Source organism: Somniosus microcephalus, chromosome 5 (assembly GCF_052327205.1).
Source record: "Somniosus microcephalus isolate GS21.2 chromosome 5, FLI_Smic_1.0, whole genome shotgun sequence".
Taxonomy (NCBI): Eukaryota; Metazoa; Chordata; class Chondrichthyes; order Squaliformes; family Somniosidae; genus Somniosus; species Somniosus microcephalus.
The window spans coordinates 260,088,405-260,112,427 of NC_140991.1; the positions used below are offsets into that span (position 1 = coordinate 260,088,405).

General features: G+C 43.7%; 1 protein-coding gene across 1 annotated transcript in view; it reads left to right on the forward strand.

Moving 5' to 3' along the window:
• The window catches only part of LOC147117677 (F-actin-uncapping protein LRRC16A-like), a 494,673-nt gene that overhangs the window by 327,701 nt on the left and 142,949 nt on the right, over window positions 1-24,023 (forward strand). The window contains exons 20-21 of the mRNA XM_085989391.1: window positions 1,788-1,960; window positions 2,429-2,497. Coding sequence (XP_085845517.1) covers window positions 1,788-1,960; window positions 2,429-2,497 — 242 coding nt within the window. The remainder of the gene's footprint in view (window positions 1-1,787; window positions 1,961-2,428; window positions 2,498-24,023) is intronic.

Below are 24,023 nucleotides of genomic sequence, written 5' to 3' on the forward strand. Positions count from 1 at the left end.
CAAACTGTCAATATTACATTGCCTCCAATGGCTTCTATTTCCATGCTTTGGGGTACCTCAGAATTCCATCCTTGGTTCTCTCCCCTTATTCGTTTACATGCTACCCTTGATAGCACCTTCTTGCGCATGCTTGAAATCTAGAACTTGCGGCCTGTCAACGTATGCATTGACAGGCCATCCACAGGGGCCACGAAAAAGCAAATCGCTGGCGCAGAGTTGGGCTATTTGGCCACCGACTGGCCAGCGATTGTGCACGGAAGTCTTACGGTTGATGCAAGCAGGCATAGGGCCTGTTTGCATCAGCGTAAGGGGCTAAGACTTTAATTAAACACTTTCAAATATAAATTATGCACATACACTGTACGAAATGAATTTATGCAAATATTGGTCTGGATTACACTTTTAATGGTGTATAAAATTATCAAAAAATTCTATTTTTAGTGAGGTTGGTGGAATTAAGGTAATTATGAATAAAATTCCAATTCTGTACATTGTATAATTATTAGATTTGGGGATTCCATTGCATCTCATTAGGGGATTCCCTTCGTAAATGATTGAAATGGAATTCTGCTTATTGATTAGAGGACCAGGCCCACGTGATCCCAGTATGCTTCCGCACTGCCTGCGTCCCTGGGATATGTGGGCAATTACGCTGTCCTCTGCCTCGAGGCCTGAGATGGCAAGTTTTCGCAGCCTGGCCGCCAGCAGGTACTTTTGTAATTGTTTTGTGGGTTGGAGGCGTACTCCAGATGTACGCCTCTGACCACAATTTCTAGCCCCATATTTTGCCTACATCAAAGGTACATGTCACAGACAAGCCCTCCTGACGTATCTGTTTCCAAATTATTTGAAGACAGTCGATTCATGTAAACAGTTGTACAGGAAACTCTTTGGTATCCGGCACTGACGGGACCGGGATGGTGCCGGTTGATTAAAAATTCCGGATGACGGAGAGGGTTATCTACCGAGGCTATTTTTAACAAACAAAAAATTTTTAAAAATCAAGAAATGTGCAGTATACAGTAATTGGACTTCCGACAGTGCCAAGAAGCCGAGTAGTGGCAGTTTGGAGAACTACCCCCACTGACTAACTCGGCCACTGCGGGAGACTTGGACTCGGACTCTGCCACATTTCCGGTTATTGAGGTGTTGTTTTCGGAGTATGAATTTTGCCGGTTAATAGAAAATTCCGGATATTTCGGTGCCATTTAAACGAGAGTTTCCTGTAGTTGATTATCCAAAGCTACTTCCCTCAAACAAGACTTTCTGACCTAACTGTTCTTAACCTCTTTGAGAACAAGCTTTATTAACCATTGTCTTTCTATACTATAGTTAATGGATCCCTTCTATGTTTATTACCCTAGCCACCAAAGTTATACTTTATTCACCCATGGCTGCTGTTATTACTGTCACGTATTCCCTGCACAAGCACTTCATATATAACACACAGACTCTAAAAGCAGATGTCAAGCTATGCCTCCTTCTCACGACATTTCAAAGCCATCCTGTTTATATTGAAAGCCTGTTGTTCTAAGGTACAAAGAAGTTTGATTATTAACCCTTAACTCCCCAAGATGTCCAACATACAATTTTCCTGGTGTCAGTCGTGACTCAGTTGGTAGCACCCTCGCCTCTAAGTCAGAAGGTTGTGGGTTCAAGTCTCACTCCAGAGGCTTGAGCACAAAAATCTAGGCTGACACTCCAATGCAGTACTGAGGGATTTTTTTTAAATTTTCCGTTATAAGAATTTGATTTCAAGCTAATACATTTCCTTTTATTCCTTGTAGCCGCTAGAGTCACTGTCCCTAGCAGATTCAAAGCTTAAGACGGAATTAACGATAATAATTAACGCTTTGGGAAGCAATTCTTCCTTGACTAAGGTGGACATCAGTGGGAATGGAATGGGAGATATTGGTGCTAAGATGCTGGGGAAGGCCCTACAAATCAACACTAAGCTCAGGTAAAATTATTCTTCTGTAAATAATTTTTCTTCAGGACTGATCTTTATATTATGTGGATTTATCTTGTTATAAGAGAAAGAAAGCTAGTTTTTCTTGTTTATTCTCAATTTGATAACCTGGAGGGATTGTTGAGATAACAAGGAGAGGAAGATAGCAGCAACCAATCCAGGGAGACTTCCAACAACAATGATTGTCCTCTGATTGACTTCAGTACCTGTTCAGGCAACTTCCTCAGGGAACACCTGAGCTGTGGCTTTGAAGGGACAGGGCAACTTGCAGCTAAACATTGCAACTGTGTTGCAGGTTGTTTGAGCAACACCAAGGGAGATCAGCTAATACTAACTACAGTAGAACTACAGCTGGTAAAGCTTAAAATATTAATGTTTGTTAACTGTCTCTCTGGGCATAATTTTATGTATTAAATATTGTAAGTGTCTTATTGAAAAATGGCTGATCTTTTTCAACAGGACAGTAATTTGGGACAAGAATAACATAACTGCGCAGGGCTTTCAGGATATTGCTGTGGCTCTGGAAAAGTAGGTAACATAACAGATTCTTTGCTTTTAAGATGTAACTGTATTTACTTGAAGTGGTATTTCAAATCATTTAGTAAAAGCTACAATTGGTGATGCTTATATTGCATGATTTTGCTATGTTAACGGTGCTACTGGGTATGGTAATGTATTGGTTATGTTACTGAACTATTAATCCAGAGGTTTGGACTAATAATCTGGAGACATGTGTTCAAATGCCACCATAGCAGTTTCTGAATTTGAATTCAGTTTTTAAAAAAACAATGAAATAAATCTGGAATAAAAAGCTAGTATCAGTGGTGAACATGAAGCTATCGGATTGTTGTAAAAACCCAACTGGTTCACAAATGTCCTTTAGGGAAGGAGACCTTGCCTCGTCTGACCTTTATATGATTCCAGACCCACAGCAATGTGGTTGACTCTTAACTGCCCTCTGAAATGGCTAGCAAGCCACTCAGTTGTTTCCAACCACTGCAAAGGCAACGGATTTGGAAATGACAAAGGCACACCCAGCCCAGTCGACCCTGCTAAGTCCTCCTTGTTAAGGACTTGTGCCAAAGTTGTGCAACTGTGACATAGTCATACTCACAGAATCATACCCATCAGCCACCGACCTAGACTCCCCCATCACCATCCCTGAATATGTCATGTCCCACCTCACCAATCTATCTGTCGCAGATGTATCTGTCCATTACATTATCGGTAGGAGTGACCACTACACATCCTTGTGGAGACCCAGTCCCATCTTCACACTGAGGACACCCTCCATCGTGTTGTGTGACACTACCACCGTGCTAAATGGGATAGATTAAGAACAGATATAGCAGCTGAAAACTGGGCATCCATGAGGCGCTGTGGGTCATCAGCAGCAGCAGAATTGTATTCCACCACAGTCTGTAACCTCAGTCCCGCCAGATCCCCCACTCTGCCATTACCATCAAGCAAGGTGACCAACCGTGGTTCAATGAGAGTGTAGAAGTGCATATCAGGAGCAGCACCAGATGTACCTAAAAATGAGGTGCCAAGCTGGTGAAGCAACAAGACAGGACAACATGTGTGCTAAACAGCAGAATCAGCATGCTATAGACAGAGCTAAGCGATTTCACAACCGATGGATCAGATCAAAGCTCTGCAGTCCTGCCACATCCAGTCATGAATGGTGATGGACAATTAAACAACTAACGGGAAGAAGAGACTTCATGAACATTCCCATACTCAACAATGGCGGAGCCCAGCACATGAATGCAAAAGACAAGGCTGAAACGTTTGCAATTGTCTTTAGCTAGAAGTGTCAAGTGGATGATCCATCTTAGCCTCCTCCAGAAGTCCCCACCATCACAGATACCTGTCTGCAGCAAATTTGATTCACTCCACGTGATATCAAGACACAGCTGAGTGCACTGGATACAGCAAAGGTTGTGGGCCCTGACAACATCTCGGCTGTAGTGTTGAAGACTTGTGCTCCAGGACTAGCTGAGTGTCTAGCCAAGCTGTTCCAGTACAGCTACAACATTGGCAACTACCCGACGAAGTGGAAAATTGCCCAGGTATATCCTGTCCACAGAAACCAGGACAAATTCATCCGACCAATTTCCTCCACATCAGCCTACTCTCAATCATCAGCAAAGTGATGGAAGGTGTTGTTGACAGTGCTATCAAGCAGCACTTACTCACAAGTAGCCTGCTCACTGACGTTCAGTTTGGTTTCCACCAGGGATACTCGGCTTCAGACCTCATTATAGCCTTGGACCAAACAGGGACAAAAGAGCTGAATCCCAGAGATGAGGTGAGAGCGACTGCCCTTGACATCAAGCAGCCCTAGTAAAACTGAAGTCAATGGGGATTGGGGGAAAACTCTCGACTAGTTGGAGTCATACCTAGCACAAAGTAAGATGAAACAAAAAGAAAATACTGCAGATGCTGGAAATCTGAAATAAAAACAGAAAATGCTGGAGAAACTCAGCAGGTCAGGCAGCATTTGTGAAGAGAGAAACAGAGTTAACATTTCAGGTCAATGACCTTTCGTCAGAACTGGTCAAAAGTAAGATGTTTGTGGTTGTTGGAGGCCAATAATCTCAGCCCCAGACCATCGTGGCAGAAGTTCCTCAGGGCAGTATCCTAGGCCCAACCATCTTCAGCTGCTTCATCAATGACCTTCCCTCCATCATAAGGTCAGAAGTGGGATGTTGACTGATGATTGCACAGTGTTCAGTTCCATTTGCAATTCCTCAGATTATGAAGCAGTCCGTGCCCACATTCAGCAAGACCTGGACAGCATCCAGGCTTGGACTGATGAGTAGCAAGTAACATTTGCGCCACACAAGTATCAGGCAATGATCATCTCCAACAGGAGAGAGTCTAACCGCCTCCCCTTGACATTCAATGGCATTACCATCGTTAAATCCCCCACCATCAACATCCTGGGAGTCACCATTGACCAGAAACTTAACTGTAATAGCCACATAAATACAGTGGCTGCAAAAGCAGGTCAGAGGCTGGATATTCTGTGGTAAGTGACTCACCTCCTGACTCCCAAAGCCATTCCACTACCTACAAGGCACAAGTCAGGAGTGTGATGGAATACTATCCAGTTGCCTGGATGAGTGCAGCTCCAACAAGGACTCGAGAAGCTAGACGCCATCCAGGACAAAGCATTCCACTTGATTGACACCCCATCCACCACCTTAAACACTCACTCCCACCACCATAGCTGCAGTATGTACCATCTACAAGCCAAGGCTTCTTTGACAGCATCTCCCAAACCTGCGACCTCTACCACCTAGAAGGACAAGAACAGCAGGTGCATGGGAACACCACCAGCTCCAAGTTCCCTATCAAGTCACAGACCATCCTGGCTTGGAGATATATCGCCATTCCTTCATCATCGCTGGGTCAACATCCTGGAGTCCCTTCACGACATGGACTGCAGCGGTTCAAGAGGGTAGCTCACTACCACCTTCTCGAGGGCGACTAGGGTTGGGCAATGCCCCACATCCCAAGAATGAATAAATAAAATAATATATATATATATTATATATATATAAATTTATGTTGTTCCATTGCTGTAAGATTTACACAGGAGTATCTGTTCTGCCCTGCTTTGAACCACTTCATGTCGACAACTAAATTATTTTGAATTGATCTGCTCAACATTGAATTTGGTTGTCCCAGAACGTAATCCTCCATTTCTGGTAGAGCAGTGTTGTAACATCAGAAAGATTATCATTACAGCCATGTACGATAGCAAAATACTGCAGATGCTGGAAATCCGAAATAACAGCAGAAAATGCTGGAAAAACTCAGCAGGCCAGGCAACATCCGTGGAGAGAAATTAAAAGTCGACGTTTCGGGTTGAAACCCTTTTTCAAAACTGGAAAGGAAATAAAATAGATCGAAGGCAGGGCTGCGATAGAACAAAAGAGAAGTAAAGAGACATTAAGAGGTATTCAAAACCAGACGAGATGGTAATAGGACAGAGGAGACAAAGACGGCTGAGATGAGGTGAGAAGTGTACTGGCAGGATGAGAGACAGCTGCCATGTAGGAGGGAGAGAAAAAAAAAAGGAAAGGTGGGGGGAAGGGAAGACCCAAAACAAAGGGGTGGAGAAAAAAATATGTAAGTAAAAATGTAATAGGGGCCGAGGTTATGATCTGAAATTGTTGAACTTGATATTGAATCCGGAAGGCTGCAAAGTGCCTAATCGGAAGATGAGGTGCTGTTCCTCGAGCTTACGTTGAGCTTCCGTGGAACGATGCAAGAGGCCAAGGACGGTGAGGTCCATTACAGCCATGTTGGTTTAAAAACCAATAAACTGAGCATTTAATTGATTTGGATCAAATCTGATTACTGTGCAGTGGTTGTAAATTGGTCAAGCATTAAACACAAGTAAAAAAGGCAGTTAGTTTATAATTAGCCAAAACTCTCATTAATGGAACAACTGTTACTGTTAGACCGTCAAAATATAATGTGAACACAGCTTACTTTAGTCAGTCAGTTCAGTTCCACTTGACAATTCTTTGACCTCTGCTTAATGCCAGCCTCTATTTTTTAAATCCGTATCAAGTGTCATGTATCAATCCCAATAATAGAAGTATGTCAATTCTGTTTTCTTTGTCTTTTATTAATGCATGACTTCAAAATATGAAGCCCGCTACAAACTCAGGACAGGACTTAAGGGGTCAGTCAAATTCATTCAATGGAAAACAATGTTGGCAACAAGAATGCCCAAGCTTCATTCCTCCAAACACAAAGACCAAATGGGTTCCACTCCTCTGTCAGAGAATTGCACATTAGCCAGGAATGTCAGGTGTCAAGCTTGGCTCAGTGGTAACATTCTCGATTCCGAGTCAGAAAGTTGTTGGTTAAACCCCACTCCAGAAACGTGAGCACATAATCTAGACTGGCAATACTAAGTGAGTGCTGCAGTGGAAACTTTCAACAGCACTTTATCTTGTCATTAAGCAGTGATTAATTGTGATTTATAATTATGAGTGACTCATTTGATATGCAGGTGTGTTATCTCATCCAATTTGTGGTGACTTATTCTTGAGATTATATGGAACGTGCTCTAGTAAAGAAGATTAAGAGCATTTATCACTGCTCCACTTTTAATTCAGCCTTTTCTATTTATACTTCGATAATTCAGCAGATTAATATTATTTGGGGGGAGGAGTGATTCATCATTACAGTAAAGATTACATTGTATTACTCATGGTATTGCGATTGTTTGGGGAAAGAACATAATTCACTGACGTGCTGATGTTGACTGAGTCTTTCACTCATCCAAGCAGCCAAAGGACTAAGTGTTTTTCTTCAAATAAATGTGTTTATCTGAGTCAGACAAACATGAACATTATTGCCCCATTTTTGTTATCAGGTTGCTTTTTTTTTTGGCTGGGTCTACTCTAGTTTAAAAGGAATCTCATTATCTGCTGTAACTAAACATTGAATTTATTAAAAGTTTATTACTCATCACCATTCCATCATTAAGGAGGACATTTATTTCAACATAATGGGCAATCATTTTGGTTACAAAAAAAATTCAGAAAATGTTCCTTCTTCAATTCAGAACGTGTTGCAAATTGGAAGGTAATAAATATAGACAAAAATATTTCACCCATTTATGACGTGTTTACAACCAAGCAGAAACTCTTAATTGGGGCAGGTTAGCAAAGATTGAGGTGGAAACCATTTGTTCTTTGACACCAGTAGAAATAAAACATTACACCTCTTTGTCAAAATGCAAACTAATTGGTTTCACTGTTTCCAGAACCAAATCAAAGCAACATTCTCCAGACTAAAATCAAGCATCAAAGCCTCACACATATGACTTCCTCATACTGTAAAGAGGGGAAAAACCCTCTCTGCCTCTGTTTCTCTCTCTCTGCCTCATTTTCTCCCTGCTGGCATTGTCTCTCTCTCTCTCTCTCTCTCTCTCTCTCTCTGTCTCTCAGCTTAATCTGCTTTCCGAAGTCAATAAAACAGAAAAGAAAAGTTTACAACAGCTGTGTAATCAGAAGTCTGTCTTTTTTTCTTGGGGCACAAAGTGCAATAAAACTGTGACAACAAGAAGTAAAGTTATGCAGACAAGAAGTGCACACAGATATAAGATATAGATACACGGCAATGTATAGCTGGAACCTTTTCCCTGGATGATTGCTGTATAATGTTTGGAAGGCCCCAGGGTAATGTCTGTGACTAGCATAGCAACTACCTCATTTTGTACAAGAATGTTTTCTTTAAATGGTTTACGCTGTGTAACTCTACTGTCGAGCCTTTGATTCACCCTCTTCCCCCCGCCTCCCCCCCCCCCCCCCCCCCAGAAAAGAAACCAACAGTTGGTTAGATATTGGGTCACGAGATGTTAACTGATGTACCACTGACTGTATGTCAACTTTCCTACGCCTTGGTGGTAGCTTCTGGCTGTTAATGATTTGGCTGCTAAAATAGGAAAGTCAGTCGGACTGCCAGTCATGGCAGCTTTATTCCTGCTGCCATGTAGACATTAAGTTGCTGGTGCCATGAGCAATAGTCCCAACTACCACAAGCATGAAATTGTTGCTTCTGCTGGTGGGTATCATTGTTTGAATGCTGTAGGTGCTTTTTTGTAATAAAATCATAAACTAGATGAATATACATAATGCACGTATTGAGGAAAGTGCACTTATAATTCACATGTTAAAATTAATAGGATTTATTTAATTTGAAATTGAAGATCCTGTACATTTCATCAAATGAAAACCCAATCAATAAAATCCATGGGCAAAGCATGATGTATGCTTCATACAAGGAAGCGGCTACATGAAACAAATAACTAGATTATTGTATTGAAAGAAGCTGATTTTTTTATTGAAGGTTACTTTGCATGGGTAGAAGCTATGCAGGCACTGAACTGGAATCCGAACTTGGGTACAAATAGAAGTGATGTCCCTTCATGTCATTCACTTTTCTCTTTCTATCCTCTCATCACGTGATGCTATCACACTGCACAGATCTGGTGAACCAAGTGAACTGATATTGAATGTAGATCAGCAAGATTGAATGAATATACCTCCCATCAAGGTTGCATGAGAGTTGATTTGAAGTGCGATCTTTAACAGATATAGATGAATTGAAGATTTTCTTGCATTGAATGGAAAAACAATTGTCTACTTTCACTTAACTGTGGCAGTCAGAATAGTTGACAGTCTGTCTTGTGTTTCCCTAATAGCTTAATCAATCTTTCAGATTTGAACAACATGCATTATGTTGAAGCCATGGATCAGTTTATGAGCATTGTGATCTTGCAGATATGTATACTTTAATTGATTGCTATAGCATTTCCATACAATAGCTAGAATCAGATGTCTTTGAAGCTGTATTTTTAAAGAACTCTAGATGGAGACACATTGCATGATTCCATTAAAAACAATTGCAAAGGAAAATGTTTTGTTGAGAAACTAAAGTCCTTGGCGGGGGGGGAAATTTGGTTGCTTTGCGCTTCCCGTTAGTGTCCTAAGGCCGGCGATGTTTGCGCCACTCGCGAAATTGACCAGACAGTTTGTGGCAGCGCTAAACACTACTGCCACGATCTCCTGCGCCTGCAGATCGTGACGTCAGTTGAGCGTGTAGCGCCCCAGACCGGATATTGAGTGGCGCCCCCTGTCTTACCGCCTGCCGCTAGCAATGACAGGTAGAGGGGAATGTTTTTCAGCCGGGAAGGGACTGGGGGAGTGCTATTTAAAGGCGGCCGCTTCCTGCCTTTTTTTGTCAGCGACATTTTTGCACCACGCATTCTGAGAGAGAGAGAGAGAGACTTCTGGAGAGATTCAACGCTGTGTGAAGGAGTTTTGGGTACTGAGCAGCACTTTGCATGTTAATTTTGATTTGACCTTCCTTGCATCGATTTAGAAGAGACTATGGGGGCTGCACTCTGAGCTCTTTCCCTGGGCTGCTCCATTGTTCTTTCCAGCAGAATTGATGTACAGGTCTCTGCAGGCCGAGATTCAAGGCTGCAATGAGCAGGGTGTGGATGGAGAGCAAGATCAACCCACCCCTTTAAGAACTGGCCGGCACCAGTGTGTCTGTGTTCCATTGCTGACTGACATCACATGAGCTTCACCAGCGCTCTGAGGTAGTGCCTTGCTCCTCGGCGTTAGCGCCTTAAGAGAGGTGTGTAGCACCTGATTTTGCACTCCAAACATCTCCAGAGGCGATAGAAGTCAAGTTTGCAGTCGGAGGCGATAATTAGTGCCAGGCGCTAAACTTTGCGCCCGGCCGATAATTGCGCCCCAAATGGGGCGATAACGAATTTTTCCCCCCTTGGGTCCTCAGAAAGAATTAACCATTTTTACCATTGGTGAGACTCCTTTATTAATATAATAATCTTTATCATTAGGCCACTTTCTAAAGCCCAAACTTAGAGAATGTTCATGCTTAAATGATTGCTATCATTGGAGGAATGATACTTGAAGGCTCTATCAAAGCAGACAGTGGAAGAAGTTGGTGTGAGGGAGCTGAACCAGAATCAGTGGGGAAAAAAAAGCACTGATGGAAAACTCACATTCTTTCCACAGACCATGTATGTTTACCTGCAACCTACCTACTGTGGAATGTCCTGAGGGAACGTTTGACATAAATACACCCTATTCCCCAAAAATAATCAAGTGAAACTGCAGACTGTTTAATGAAATGCACTATTTTGCCCTGGTCCACTGCCTTGCTGCTCTGGAGCACAGGAGCCATTGTATCACGTGGAATATTTGATCACCTTGCTCTTTACATTTTTACATAATCTTCAATTTTATTAATAACCAGATAGTTATCCCACTTTTTTTTTAATTGCTTTTCAACACCTCATATAACTGTTTCATCGGAGTCTCTGCCACATATCGACTACCCTGTTTGGTGGTGGGAGGGGAAGAAAGAGAAATTCTTCCAATTTCTAGTCTCACTTGAAGCTTGTTAACTTTAAGATTCTCTCTCTCCTAGTTTTATGTTCATAGTTCAAGTGAAGTACATTGTTTACATCCACTCTGTCTGTGATTCCGCCTTTTTAAAGGCTTAGGGGGAGAAATTGAGTATAGCCCCGTTTGGGGCACCAGCCTCGCCAGGGTGCTAAAAGTAGCGCCCCGGAAGCATTCACGGCCGCCCGCCGGAAATTGAGTGGTAGCGCCCCAAAGGGAAGCGCGGCGCTACTGGAGGCGCCCCGCATCCCTCTTGGGGCGCTGCGACTGAATATCGTGGCGCAACGTGCCATAGCGCCACACGCTGCAGCACGTCGCGCTGCAGTATTGCAGGTCTTCCTCCTCTTCTTAAAGGGGAGGGGCCTTGTGCAGCGCGATCTGGGGCCCAGCTGGGCCCCCGAGGATCGCGAGTGCAGGCAAAAGAGCCCAGCACCGAGGAGAAGTGCCGGGCTCTCGGAACGCAGCCGGAACTCCGCGGGGGGTGGGGGGGTGTTCAAGAGGCCGGGACGGGAGCGCAGGCAGATGCTGGCAGGCGGGCAACAACAAAAATGGCCGCCCCGCACCTCTCCTTTAATTTGCGCCTCCCCGGCCGCAGGTAGGCCCCCCTGAACCGGTCAGACATAGCATCCGGCGGTAAATCAGGGGGCGCTTCCAAATATCGCGGCCGGGACGTCAGCGGGGTGCTGCGCACACCGATGACATCATTGGTGGCGGTGCAGCGCTAACGGCTAGCGCCAGAATTTAGCGGGAGGCATGGACAGTGCCGCGCCTGGGCGCCAGTTGGCTTGCGACCCACTTACCGCCCTCTTAAGGCGCTAACGGGTGGCGCAGCCAACTGAATTTCTCCCCCTTAGATTATATCCTTCCCCTTCCCCTTTTTTCTGGTGACGAAGTATTCAATTCTGAAAAATCTCCACATAACTTGGAATCATAAATCCTGGAATCATCCTCGTTTCTCTTTGAACTCTTTCAAATTCATCTATGTCATATTAAAGGTAGGTTGTCCAAAATGCCACAAAATACTGCAGAAATGGCAATCTCCATGTTCTGTGCCAACTTAGAATAACCAATTTTGACTTAATTCATAAAATTTGAGAAATACTCAGCAGGTCAGGCAGCATCTGTGGTGAGAGAAACAGAGTTAACGTTTCAAGTCGATGACATTTTGTCAGAACTGGAAGATGTTGGAGATGCAACAAGTATTAAGTAAGTACAGAGGCAGGGAAAGGGGACGGGAATGAAAGAACAAAAGGGAAGGCCTGTGATAGGGTGGAAGCCAGGAGTGCTTAAATGACGAAAGGGATGATGATGCAAGGCAAAGGGGGGTGGGGTAGGGTAATGGGACAAGTGGATTTAGAGGAACTGTAAATGGCAGCAGCAGAACCATTACCAGCCCCTGCTGTCCAAAAAAATCAGAGCAGTGGTTATGATCTGAAATTGTTGGACTCAATGTTGTTGATTAGACTGTAAGTTGACTAGTCGAAAGATGAGGTGCTGTTCCTTGAGCTTCCATTGAGCTTCATTAGAATAATGTAGGAGGCCAAGGACAGAGGTCCGAGTGGGACGGAGAGTTAATATGGTAAGCGACCAGAGGCTCAGGATCATGCTTGCAGATTGAACAGAGGTGTTCAGCAAAGCGATCTCCCAATCTGCGTTTGGTCTCCCCAATGTAGAGGAGACCATCTTGTGAGCAGCGAATTCAGTATACTACAAGTAAATCACTCTTCACCTGGAAGAAGTGTTTGGGGCCCTGGACGGTGGAACGAGAGGAGGTGAAAGGGCAGGTATTACGTCTTCTGAGCTTGCACGGAAAAGTGCCATGCAAAGAGGAGCAGGTGTTGTGGGTGATTGAAGAGTGAACCAGGGTGTCGTGGAGGGAATGGTCCCTTCGGAATGCTGAAAAGGGAGCGGAAGATGTGTTTGTTGATGGCATCGCGCTGGAGATGGCGGACGTGGCGGAGGATGATCCATTGAATGTGAAGGCCTGTAGGGTGGAATATGAGGAACTGTTCGGTCCGCAAGCATGACCCTGATCTTGCATGTGAAGGCCTATAGGGTGGAATATGAGGAACTGTTCAGTCCGCAAGCATGACCCTGATCTTGCAGTTGCTTGCCATTTTGACTCTCTGTCCCACTCCCACTCAGACCTCTTTGTCTTTGCCCTCTTACACTGTTGTAAAGAAGTTCAATGGAAGCTCGAGGAATAGCACCTTATCTTTCGATTAGGCAATTTACAGCCTTCTGGATTGAACATTGAGTTCAGATCATAACCACTGCTCCCATTTTTTCGGACAGCAGGTGCTGGTAATAGTTCTGCTGTTGCCATTTACAGCTCCTCCAGACCCATCTTTTGTTCCTTTACTTGTCCCATTACCACCCGCTTTTGCCTTGCACCATCATCCCTTTTGTCATTTAAGCACTCCTGCCTATCACAGGCCTTCCCTTTTGTTCTTTCCTTCCCCCCCTCCACCTTTCCCTGCCTCTGTATTTGCTTAAAACCTGTTACATCTGTAACATCTTCCAGTTATGATGAAAGTTCATTGACATGAAACGTTAACTCTGTTTCTCTCTCCACAGATGCTGCCAGACCTGCTGAGCATTTCCAGTATTTTCTGTTTTTATTTTAGACTTCTAGCATCCACAGTATTTTGTTTTTGTTTATTTAATTCGTGGTCTTTTTCATTCCCTCCCTACTTTAACCTTGATGGAACAGCTTCATGTTAGGAACATAGGAACAGGCGTTGGCTATTTAGCCCCTCGAGCCTGTTACGTCATTCAATGAGATCATGGCTGATCTGTGACCTAACTCCATATATCCGCTGTAGTGTATGTACCTTTAAGAGCCCCTGTGTACTGTAATACCGGTAGTGACCACTCGGGTATATAAGCCTGTATAGCGTCTTGTATCTTTTAGTTCACCCCCAGACTTTGTTCAGTAAACACCTGTTAAACCAACTCCTGCATTCCGTGTCTCCATTAACACACGGATACAACATCCGCCTTTGCCCTATATCCCTTAACACCTTTGGTTAACAAAAATCTATCAATCTCATTTAAAATTAGCACTTGACCCCTCATCAATTGCCATTTGCAGAAGAGAGTTCCAAACGTGCCACCCTTTATGTGTGGAAATATTTCCTAACTTCACTCCTGAAAGGTCTGGCTCTAATTTTTAGACTCTGCCCCCTAGTCCTACCAGCGGAAATAGTTTCTCTCTAACTACCCTATCAGTTCCCTTTAATATCTTGAAAACTTCAATCGAGTGGCCCCCCCTAACCTTCTAAATGCCAGGGAATACAGCCTAGTTTGTGTAATCTCTCCTTGTAATTTAACCCTTGGACTCTAGGTATCATTCTGGTAAACCTACGCTGCACTCCCTCCAAGGCCAATATATCCTTCCTAAGGTGTGATGCCCAGAACTGCTCACAGGACTCCAGGTGTGGTCTAACCAGGGCTCTGGAAAGCTGTAGCATAATTTCTACCCCCTTGTATTCTAGTCCTCTAAGTATAAAGGCCAGCATTCCATTAGCCTTTTTGATTATTTTCTGCACCTGTCCAGGACATTTTAATGAGCTATGTACCTGGTTAATTGAAGGGAGTGATGGTCTAAGGAGAGGCCCCACTGTTTTCTTAAAGGGATTTTCTCATACACTTGTTCATAAACAAATGCAACACAACTGTTCCAAGCTGTGGCAAAGCAGAGTTGGTGACAATATCAGGCCCAACTCATCACCATCTAATTGGGAAGCAAGTGTATTTGGGCCTTCAGGACGGAATATGAATTTCTAAATCGCAACATAGCAGACTTTACACTAGGATGTGAAAAGAATGTACTGGACTTTATTTTGTGGGGGAACTATAGCGTCTGAATATTCTTGGCATGGAAATTGCTATGCTAACACCACTTGTAAATGGAATGTTTTATTTGTTTAAATGGCTCCCTAGTTTGATTGATTTATAGAACCAATAGAGGGATTCTGCATACTGATAATGGTAGTTTTGCATTCAGTAGAGTCCACGTAAGATATGAACCTTAACAACAATTGCTGCATAAGAATAAAAATTCCACCGTTAGGGTATAGCAGTGTAGTGGTTTTGTTATGGACTGGCAATCCAGAGAACGTGAGTACAAATCCCACCATGGAAGTTTGAGAATTCGAATTCAGTTTTAAAAATTTGGAAATAAAAAGCTGGTATCAGTAAAAGTGACCATGAATCTTGACGAATTGTTGTAAAAATCCAGCTAGTTCCCAAAGTCCTTTAGGGAAGGAAACCTGCCATCTGTGATCCGTCTGGTCTACATGTGACTCCTGTCCCATTCCAACATTATTGACTCTTAACCGCCCCCATAAGAGCCTAGCAAGCGACTGTTTTATCAAAGCACTATCAGCGGTTCAAGAAGAAAGCCCACCGCCACCTTCTCAGGGCAACTAGAGATGGGGCAGTAAAAGCCGGCCTTCCCAGCGATGCCTAAATCCTGTGAATGATTTTTTTTTTAAATCTCTGTTCATTCAATACAGTTTAAACTACGATTATGATCAGTTCTTTAGAATCCAATTGGATTCAAGGTGGACTATCACCAAGAGTACCTCGTAAGAATGGTTACGAAAAAATTGGTTAACTGGCTTTATTTTGACAAAAGTTGACTTTAAAAACTCCGGAGTTTGGGGGGGTGGGGGGACCCAATGCTTCTTGACCTGGATTGCTGGGTGGTCTAATTGAGCTCCACAGTGTTTGACAACCATACATGTCAACCTAGAGAACTAGCAAAATCTGACCAACCGCTTCAAGTAAGTTGAGCTTTTCTCTGGTGTAGAATAGGAGTGATGCAAATTGACTATTTTTAAAGGATGAGAAAGAACTGAAAACTTAGATCCAAGTTGAGTTGTTGCACAGAAGCATGATGTTCTGATCACCCAGAACTATATCCCTGGTTAGTTCTCTGCGCCCCCCCCCCGCCACCCCACCTTCCCCCAACACCATGGCATGTCAGTGATTTATATTTTTGTGTGTGGGTTAAAACTAATTAATTGAATGAGGAAGTCTGTACCTATGGTAACCACAGTTGTCAAAATGAGGGAACAGGCAAGAGTGAGACAGAGACAGATTGCGGATCCAGTTAAACACATGGAGCTGTGTATTTTTGAGAGTGAGGTATATCAAAATGGATCTTGTTTGTAAACCAAGATCAATGACTGTCTCTCCAGATGAATGAGACTTCACATAAAATCTGCTTCACATGTTTGGAAGCTGTAATCTTAATTTGGAATGACACCAAATAAACCCAACCTTCTAAAGCTTTACGGCCCAGAATTTGTGTTGGTTTTATCAGCCCAATCTGGCTGAAATTGGCCAAACCGGCGCAAAAAATCGCAGAATTTTAAACACACGTTACGCCAGGCATAAATCGATTTTCCGTGCTCTTTAACACTAGTATTTCAAAAATTGTGCTGGAAGCCGGCCCTCTCCACAAAACAGGCCATGCCCCAGATCGAAATAATGAGCATGACGAGCTTCTGCTGATTGCACTTGTTTACGACCAGTCAAGGAAACTCTTCAGATTGAGCTAGTTTTTTAGGCTCACGGCACTAGTAGGCAAGTTTTAAAAGTTTTTAAATATTAATTAAATAATGTACTAAGAAACTGACTAATGTACACTAATGGAACCAGTAAATGATTCAGTATAGGTTTAGACAAGACATTAAACCGAAGCGCTATCTGCTCTCTCAGATGGATTAATAAGATTTCATGGCACTATTCGAAGAAGAGTTCACCTGCTCAGCACTTATCCTTCAACCAACTCCACCAAAAAACTGATTATCTGATCACACATATCATTGTTGTTTGTGGGACATTGCTGTGTGCGAATTGGCTGCCACATTTCCTTACATTACAACAGTAACCACAATTGAAAAGCACCTCATTGGCTGTAAATTACTTTGGAATGCCCTGAGGCTGTGAAAGATGCTACATAAATGGAAGTCCTTTATTTTGTTCCAAAACTATTTGATGTAATACTGTGCTTCTTTGTGAGTCTTTGCTGGTTTCATGTCTACGGAATCATTTCGTGCTCATGAGGCATGAATTTATGCACCGACCAATGTACAGCAGTTGGAAAATTCAGTGTGTGTATGATACCTCTCATGCTCTGAGCATTAAACTCATGGGTTGACTCATTTTTAAATGGTACATGAATAATTTTAAATTTGAGTTCTTTCAGTAATCTTCTGTTCATTGATTTTAATTGCCTTTCAGGTAGCTGTATTTTATTGAAGTCAACATACATTAAATTAGGGTTAAATGTCTTGAGACGTTTACTACATTAAAGGCACTATATAAATGCAAGTTGTTGTTGGTTATCGCTATTCCAATGTGCAAAGGAACAGAGTGCAATCAGTGGGGTTTAAGATTAACCAAATAAAGCTATCTTATATATACAAGTATTTGAAAGGGGATTACAAGGGTGAGAAATTGAGATAACTGCACTGACTTGTTTCAATTTTTAAAAAAAAGGACTGTCTGGACCGAACGACCTAGATTTCAATTACTTTATAATACCCCAATCCAGACCTTTGCCAATTCTGCTCTGTAACCAATCACTAAGTGTGTTTCAGGAAGGGGCACTTTCTGATTTTCTCACCCTGTGGAGAAAGAATATTTGGTCTTTGATTGGTGATTCTTTCTGCTGGTGCAACAAACATTGGCAAATTCATGTGGCGATGGACCGCACAATGCATTCTGAAGTATTAACATAAATCCTGTGTTACCCAGGCCTCGTTGAGTCCAGAATTTTCAGTGAAGTACTGGCATAAGGATGTAGTAAAAGTTAAAACATTACGGCCTAGAAATTGAGTGGGGTTAGCGCCCATTTTGAGGCGCTAGAGGGCCTAGCGCCGCAAGTACAGCCGATTGAGAAATTCACTTGGGCGCTGCCATCGGCGTTAGCCGGTTGCGCTGCGCCGGCACCAATGACGTCATCGGTGTGCGCAGCGTCCCGGTTGCCGTGGCAACGCGCCCGAACGCCAAAATTGAGTTGCGGCCGCCTCGCTCGTGGCAGCCGCAACCAACGATTTCTCAAAAGTTCGCTATGGGTCTTAGCGCCGGCGCATTAAGGTCGAGCGGCGGCCGGCCGCTTTCCCGGCGGCCGCCTGCCCGCACCTCCCTCCCCGGACTCCTCCAACACCCCCCCGCGGCACAGATGCGTGTGGGCCGCGAGCCCGGCACTTCTCCGAGGTGCCGGGCTCATTTTTCTCCACAGATCAACGGCCAGCGGTCGGGTGCAGGCAGCTCCTCCTTAACGGAAGGAGGAGGCCTGCACTTCCCCAGCCTGCCGCACCGCATCGGGTGCCGCAGCGGCGGATTAGCGCCGCAATGCGGCAGTCAGCGCCCATTGCGAGGCGCTGACACCCTCCAGTAGCGCCGGCAGCCGTCTGGGCGCGGCGCTACTGAATTTTTGGCGCGCGCAGGGGGACTTAGCGCCGGCGCTAAATTTCCGGCGCTAAAGCCCTGGCGCGGCGCCAACTCAATTTCTAGGCCTACATTTTTATTTTATCTGCAAGTTTCACATGACTGTCTTCTGTTTGTTTTTTCCTCCTTGGCTTTGCACTGCCACATACTTGTGCATACGAGATCATAGAATCATAGAATGGTTACAGCACGGACCATCAATCCTATGCCGGTTCTCTGCAAGAGCACTTCAGCTAGTCCTGCTCCCCCGCCCTTTCCCCGTAGCCTGCAATTTGTTTCCCTTCAGGTACTTAGCCAATTCCCTTTTGAAAGCCACGATTGAGTCTGCCTCCACCACCCTTTCAGGCAGTGCATTCCAAAACCTAACCACTCACTGAGTAAAAGTTTTTTCTTACGTCGCCTTTGGTTCTTCTGCCAATCAGCTTAAACCTGTGTCCTCTGGTTCTCGACCCTGGGAACAGTTTCTCTCTATCTACTGTCTAGACCCCTCATGATTTTGAATACCTCTATCATACTCTCAATCTTCTCTGCTCTAAGGAGAACAACCTCAGCTTCTCCAGTCTATCCACGTAATTGAAGTCCCTCATCCCTGGAAACATTCTCGTAAATCTTTTCTGCACCCTTTCTAAGGCCTTACATCCTAAAGTGCGGTGCCCAGAATTGGACACAGTACTCCAGTTGAGACTGAACCAGTGTTTTATAAAGGTTCATCATAATTTCCACACTTTTGTACTCTATGCCTCTGTTTATAAAGCCCAGGATCCCGTAAGCTTTTTTAACTGCTTTCTCAACCTGCCCTGCCACCTTCAACATATACCCCTATGTCTCTCTGTTCGTGCACTAACTTGATTGAGTTTACGATTGTAACCTTTAGTTTATATTTCCTCCCTCCATTCTTTCTACCAAAATGTATCACTTCGCACTTTTCTGTGTTAAATTTAATCTACCACGTGTCCGCCCATTCCACCAATCTGTCTATGTCCTCTTGAAGTCTATCACTATCCTCCTCACTGTTCACTATACTTCCAAGTTTTGTGTCATCTACAAATTTTGAAATTGTTCCCTGTACACCCACATCCAAGTCATTAATATATATCAAAAAAAGCAGTGGTCCTAGTAACGACCCCTGGGGACCACCACTGTATACCTTCCTCCAGTCTGAAAAACAACTGTTCACCGCTACCCTCTGTTTCCTGTCACTTAGCCAATTTCGTATCCATGCTCCCACTGTCCCTTTTATTCCATGGGCTTCAACTTTGCTGGCAAACCTATTATGTGGCACTTTGTCAAACGCCTTTTGGAAATCCATGTACACTACGTCAACTGCATTACCCTCATCAACCCTCTCTGTTACCTCGTCAAAAAACTCAATTAAGTTGGTTAAACACGATTTGCCTTGAACAAATCCGTGCTGGCTTTCCTTAATTATTCCACACTTGTCCAAGTGACTGTTAATTCTGTCCCTCATTATTGTTTCTAAAAGCTTCCCCACTGCTGAGGTTAAACTGACTGGCCTGTAGTTGCTGGGTTTATCCGTACACCCTTTTTTGAACAAGGGTGTAACATTTGCAATTCTCCAGTCCTCTGGCACCACCCCCATTTCAAAGGAGGATTGGAAGATTATGGCCAGTACCTCCACGATTTCTTCCTTCACTTCCCTCAGTGTCCAAGGATGCATCCCATCTGGTCCTGGTGGCTTATCTACTTTGAGTACAGCCAGCCTTTCTAGTACCTTCTCTTTATCAATTTTTATCCTATCCAGTATCTCCTCTACCTCCTCCTTCACTATGTCTATGGCAGCATCTTCTTCCTTGGTGAAGACAGATGTAAAGTACTCATTTAGCACCTCAGTCATACCCTCTGCCTCCATGTGTAGGTCTCCTTTTTGGTCCCAAATCGGCCCCACTCCTCCTCCTACTACCCATTTACTATTTATATGGCCATAGAAGACTTTTGGATTACCTTTTATGTTACTGCCATTCTATTCACATACTCTGTCTTTGCCCCTCTTTTTTTTTACTTCTCTGAATTTTCTATATTTAGCCAGATTCTCAGATGTATTCTCAACCTGACATCTGTCATACGCACTCTTTTTCTGCTTCATCTTACTCTCTATCTCTTTCGTCATCCAGGGAGCTCTGACTTTAGTTGCCCTGCCTTTCCCCCTAGTGGGAATGTACCTCGACTGTACCCGATCTATCTCCTCTTTAAAGGCAGCCCATTGTTCCACTACAGTTTTGCCTGCCAATCTTTGATTCCAATTTACCCGGGCCAGATCCGTTCTCATCCCACTGAAATTGGCCTTCCTCCAATTAAATATTTTGACTCTAGATTGCTCCCTGTCCTTTTCTATAGCTAATCTAAACCTTATGAGACTATGATCAATGTTCCCTAAATGTTCACCTACTGACACTTGCTCCACTTGACCTACCTCATTCCCCAGAACCAGATCCAGTAATGCCTCCTTCCTCGTTGGGCTGGAAACATACGCATCAAGAAAGTTCTCCTGAACATACTGCAGAAATTATTCCCCCTCTCTGCCCTTTACACTATTACTATCCCAGTCTATATTAGGATAGTTGAAGTCCCCCATTATCACTACTCTATAGTTCTTGCATCTCTCTCTAATTTCTCTGCAAGTTTACTCCTCCATATTTTTCCCACTAGTTGGTGGCCTTTAGAATACACCCAGTAGTGTAATGGCACCTCTATTATTTCTTAACTCTAGCCATATAGATTCTGTCCTTGACCCCTCCAGGACATCCTCTCTCTCCAGCACTGTAACATTCTCCTTAACTAATAGTGCCACACCACCTCCTATCTTTCCTGAACGCCTTATAACCAGGAATATTTAATACACAATCCTGCCCTTTTTTTAAGACAGATCTCTGTTATTGCCACGACATCATATTCCCATGTGGCTATTTGCACCTGCAGCTCACCAATCTTGTTTACTGTGCTTTGTGTGTTCACATACATACACTGTAAACCTACCTTAGACCATCCTGTGTTCTCTTAGGGGGAAAAATTTAGTATTGCCCCGTTTGGGGCGCCATTATCGGCCGTGCGCAAAGTTTAGCGCCTGGCACTAATTATTGCCTCCGACGGCAAACTTGGCTTTTATCGCCCCTGGAGGCGATTGGAGCGCTAAATCAGGCGCTACACACCTCTCTCAAGGCGCAAAGTCCGAGGAGCAAGGCGTTACCTCAGAGCGCGGGCGAAGCAAGGAAGTGCATATCAAACTGAACCTGCAAAGTGCTGCTCAGTACCCAAAACTCCTTCACACAGCGTTGAATCTCTCCAGAAGTGTCTCTCTCTCTCTCTCTCTCAGAATGCGTGGTGCACAAATGTCACCAACAAAAAAAGGCAGGGAGCGGCCGCCTTTAAATAGCACTCCCCCAGTCCCTTTCTGACTGCAAAACGCTCCCCTCAACCTGTCGTTGATAGCGGCAGGCGATAAGGCAGGGGGCGCCACTCAATATCCGGTCCGGGGTGCTACTGGGGCGTTGCACACTCGACTGACGTCACGATCTGCCGGCGCAGGAGATCGTGGCGGTAGTGTTTAGCACCGCCGCAAAATATCTAGTTAATTTCACGAGCGGCGCAAACATCGCCGCACCCAGGCGCTAGTTGCTTTGCGCCCTCTTAAGGCGCTAACAGGAGGCGCAAACAACTGAATTTTTCCCCCTTAGTCTGACCCTACCTAATACCTTACTATTTCTTACTTTAGTGCTAACTGTCTCTCCCAATCCTTTGTTTCTCCTTTCTAATGCTACATCCTGGTGTCCATCCCCCTGCCAATTTAGTTTAAACACTCCCCAACAGCACTAGCAAACCTCTCCGCGAGGACATTGGTTCCAGCTCTGTTGAGGTGCAACCCGTCCAGCCTGTACAGGTCCCACCTCCCCCAGAACCAGACCCAATGCCCCAGGAATCTGAAGCCCTCCCTCCTGCACCATCTCTCCAGCCATGCATTCATCTGTTCTATCCTCCTATTTCTATACTCACTCGTGCGTGGCACCGGGAGTAATCCAGAGATTACTACCTTTGAGGTCCTGCTTTTTAATCTCATTTAATTTTCTCTGGGGGTCTGCCTATTTTCTTTCAGGCTTTTACTGCCATCTGTTCCACTGTTTTACCTCTGTCTATATTCTCTTTCTGCCTCATTCTCATTGTTTTTCACTAACTCTGTGTATGACAGTAGTTGTTCCAGGCTGACATCCCAATCTCCCACCCCCTGCCAGTTTTGGTTGATTGTTTCACCAGTCTCTTGTATCCAATTACAATATCTACAGTACTGATGGTACTTCTGTTGAGGACTGAAAATGTGGCAGATGGCTGCAGGATTGCAGGAGGCTATACAGACCCGCCCCTATACTGAAATTAGATTTTTTAGAAAGGGAGAAGAAAAGTGAAGTGTTTTGAGTAGATCACATTTGTACTTGAGACTGAATTAATCACAGAAGTATTCTAAGTATTTTAGCCCCTTGATTCAGTTGCAGCTGCATGCTGTAAAATACTGATTAAAAATGTGTTCACTAATCAGTACCTACATTTGCAACACCCATGTTTTAAAGTCAAACGCAAGCATTTTATTTGTCATTTAAAAGTATTGGAACTACTTTTGAGTAACGAGATAAGGTTCTCAGCCAGTTATATGACAATCTTAAAAAAATCAAGGCTTACATTCTGTGTAATAGCTTATACATTTTTTTCCTTCTGAAATCCTGGTTGGAGGGTTTCCCAATAGGATAGCTAAATACATGCTATAATTAAGGTCAGATTATTTCCCATTGTAAGGAAAGTGGATAACTTCATCTTAATGCTTGGTGCTATCTTTTGAAATGCTGTATTTAGCCCACTGATGAGGAAGACCTTCATGCATGAGCTTGCAAGTCTGAATTTATACCAATATTGTTGAAACTGTACTGAATAAATAGATTTTCCCGAAACAGAGTTGCATTTCTCCATTACTTTGTATAATGGTGATTACATCCAGAATAGCATCTGTATCAGGTGCACTGTCCAACCAATTTAAAAAGTGAGCATGCTTTTGATCTTCATGTACCATGATCTGGGCCCCTTTGTTGTCACCATTCAAATCTTATTGGCCTTGGAATCTGTTTATGTAAGAGAAGTGTGAGGCAACGGCTGCTATGACTGAGAAACTTAGACATTGTTCCTAATGGCAGAGTTTACTTAAAGATCACAGATCTTTACGATACCCGTTTCCATCTCTGTGCTTGTGAAGTAAAGTAGATGTAATGCTATTGTGAAATCCAGTTAGTGATCAATTTGGGCAGTAGCCCAAATGATCACTGTAACCAACTGATCAGTATATCAGAAAGTAGTAATCCCCAATGTGTACTGCTAATCCTCTGATCTATAACATGTACGACATCACTGAGTAGCACTGCTCAGCATTCACTACTTCAAATAACTGTTTAAGCTGCTGCTTAGCTTCTCTCATGTGCTGCTGAGAATGCTAGTTTTATCTTTAAAAAAAAAAGCTAGTGTTTTTATTTTTATCCATTCATTGCTCTCGACCCAAAACCAGCATTCTGATTGGAGCACTGCACAGCTGTTTTAAAGCGAAACCGTAGTGCAGTCATTGGCAT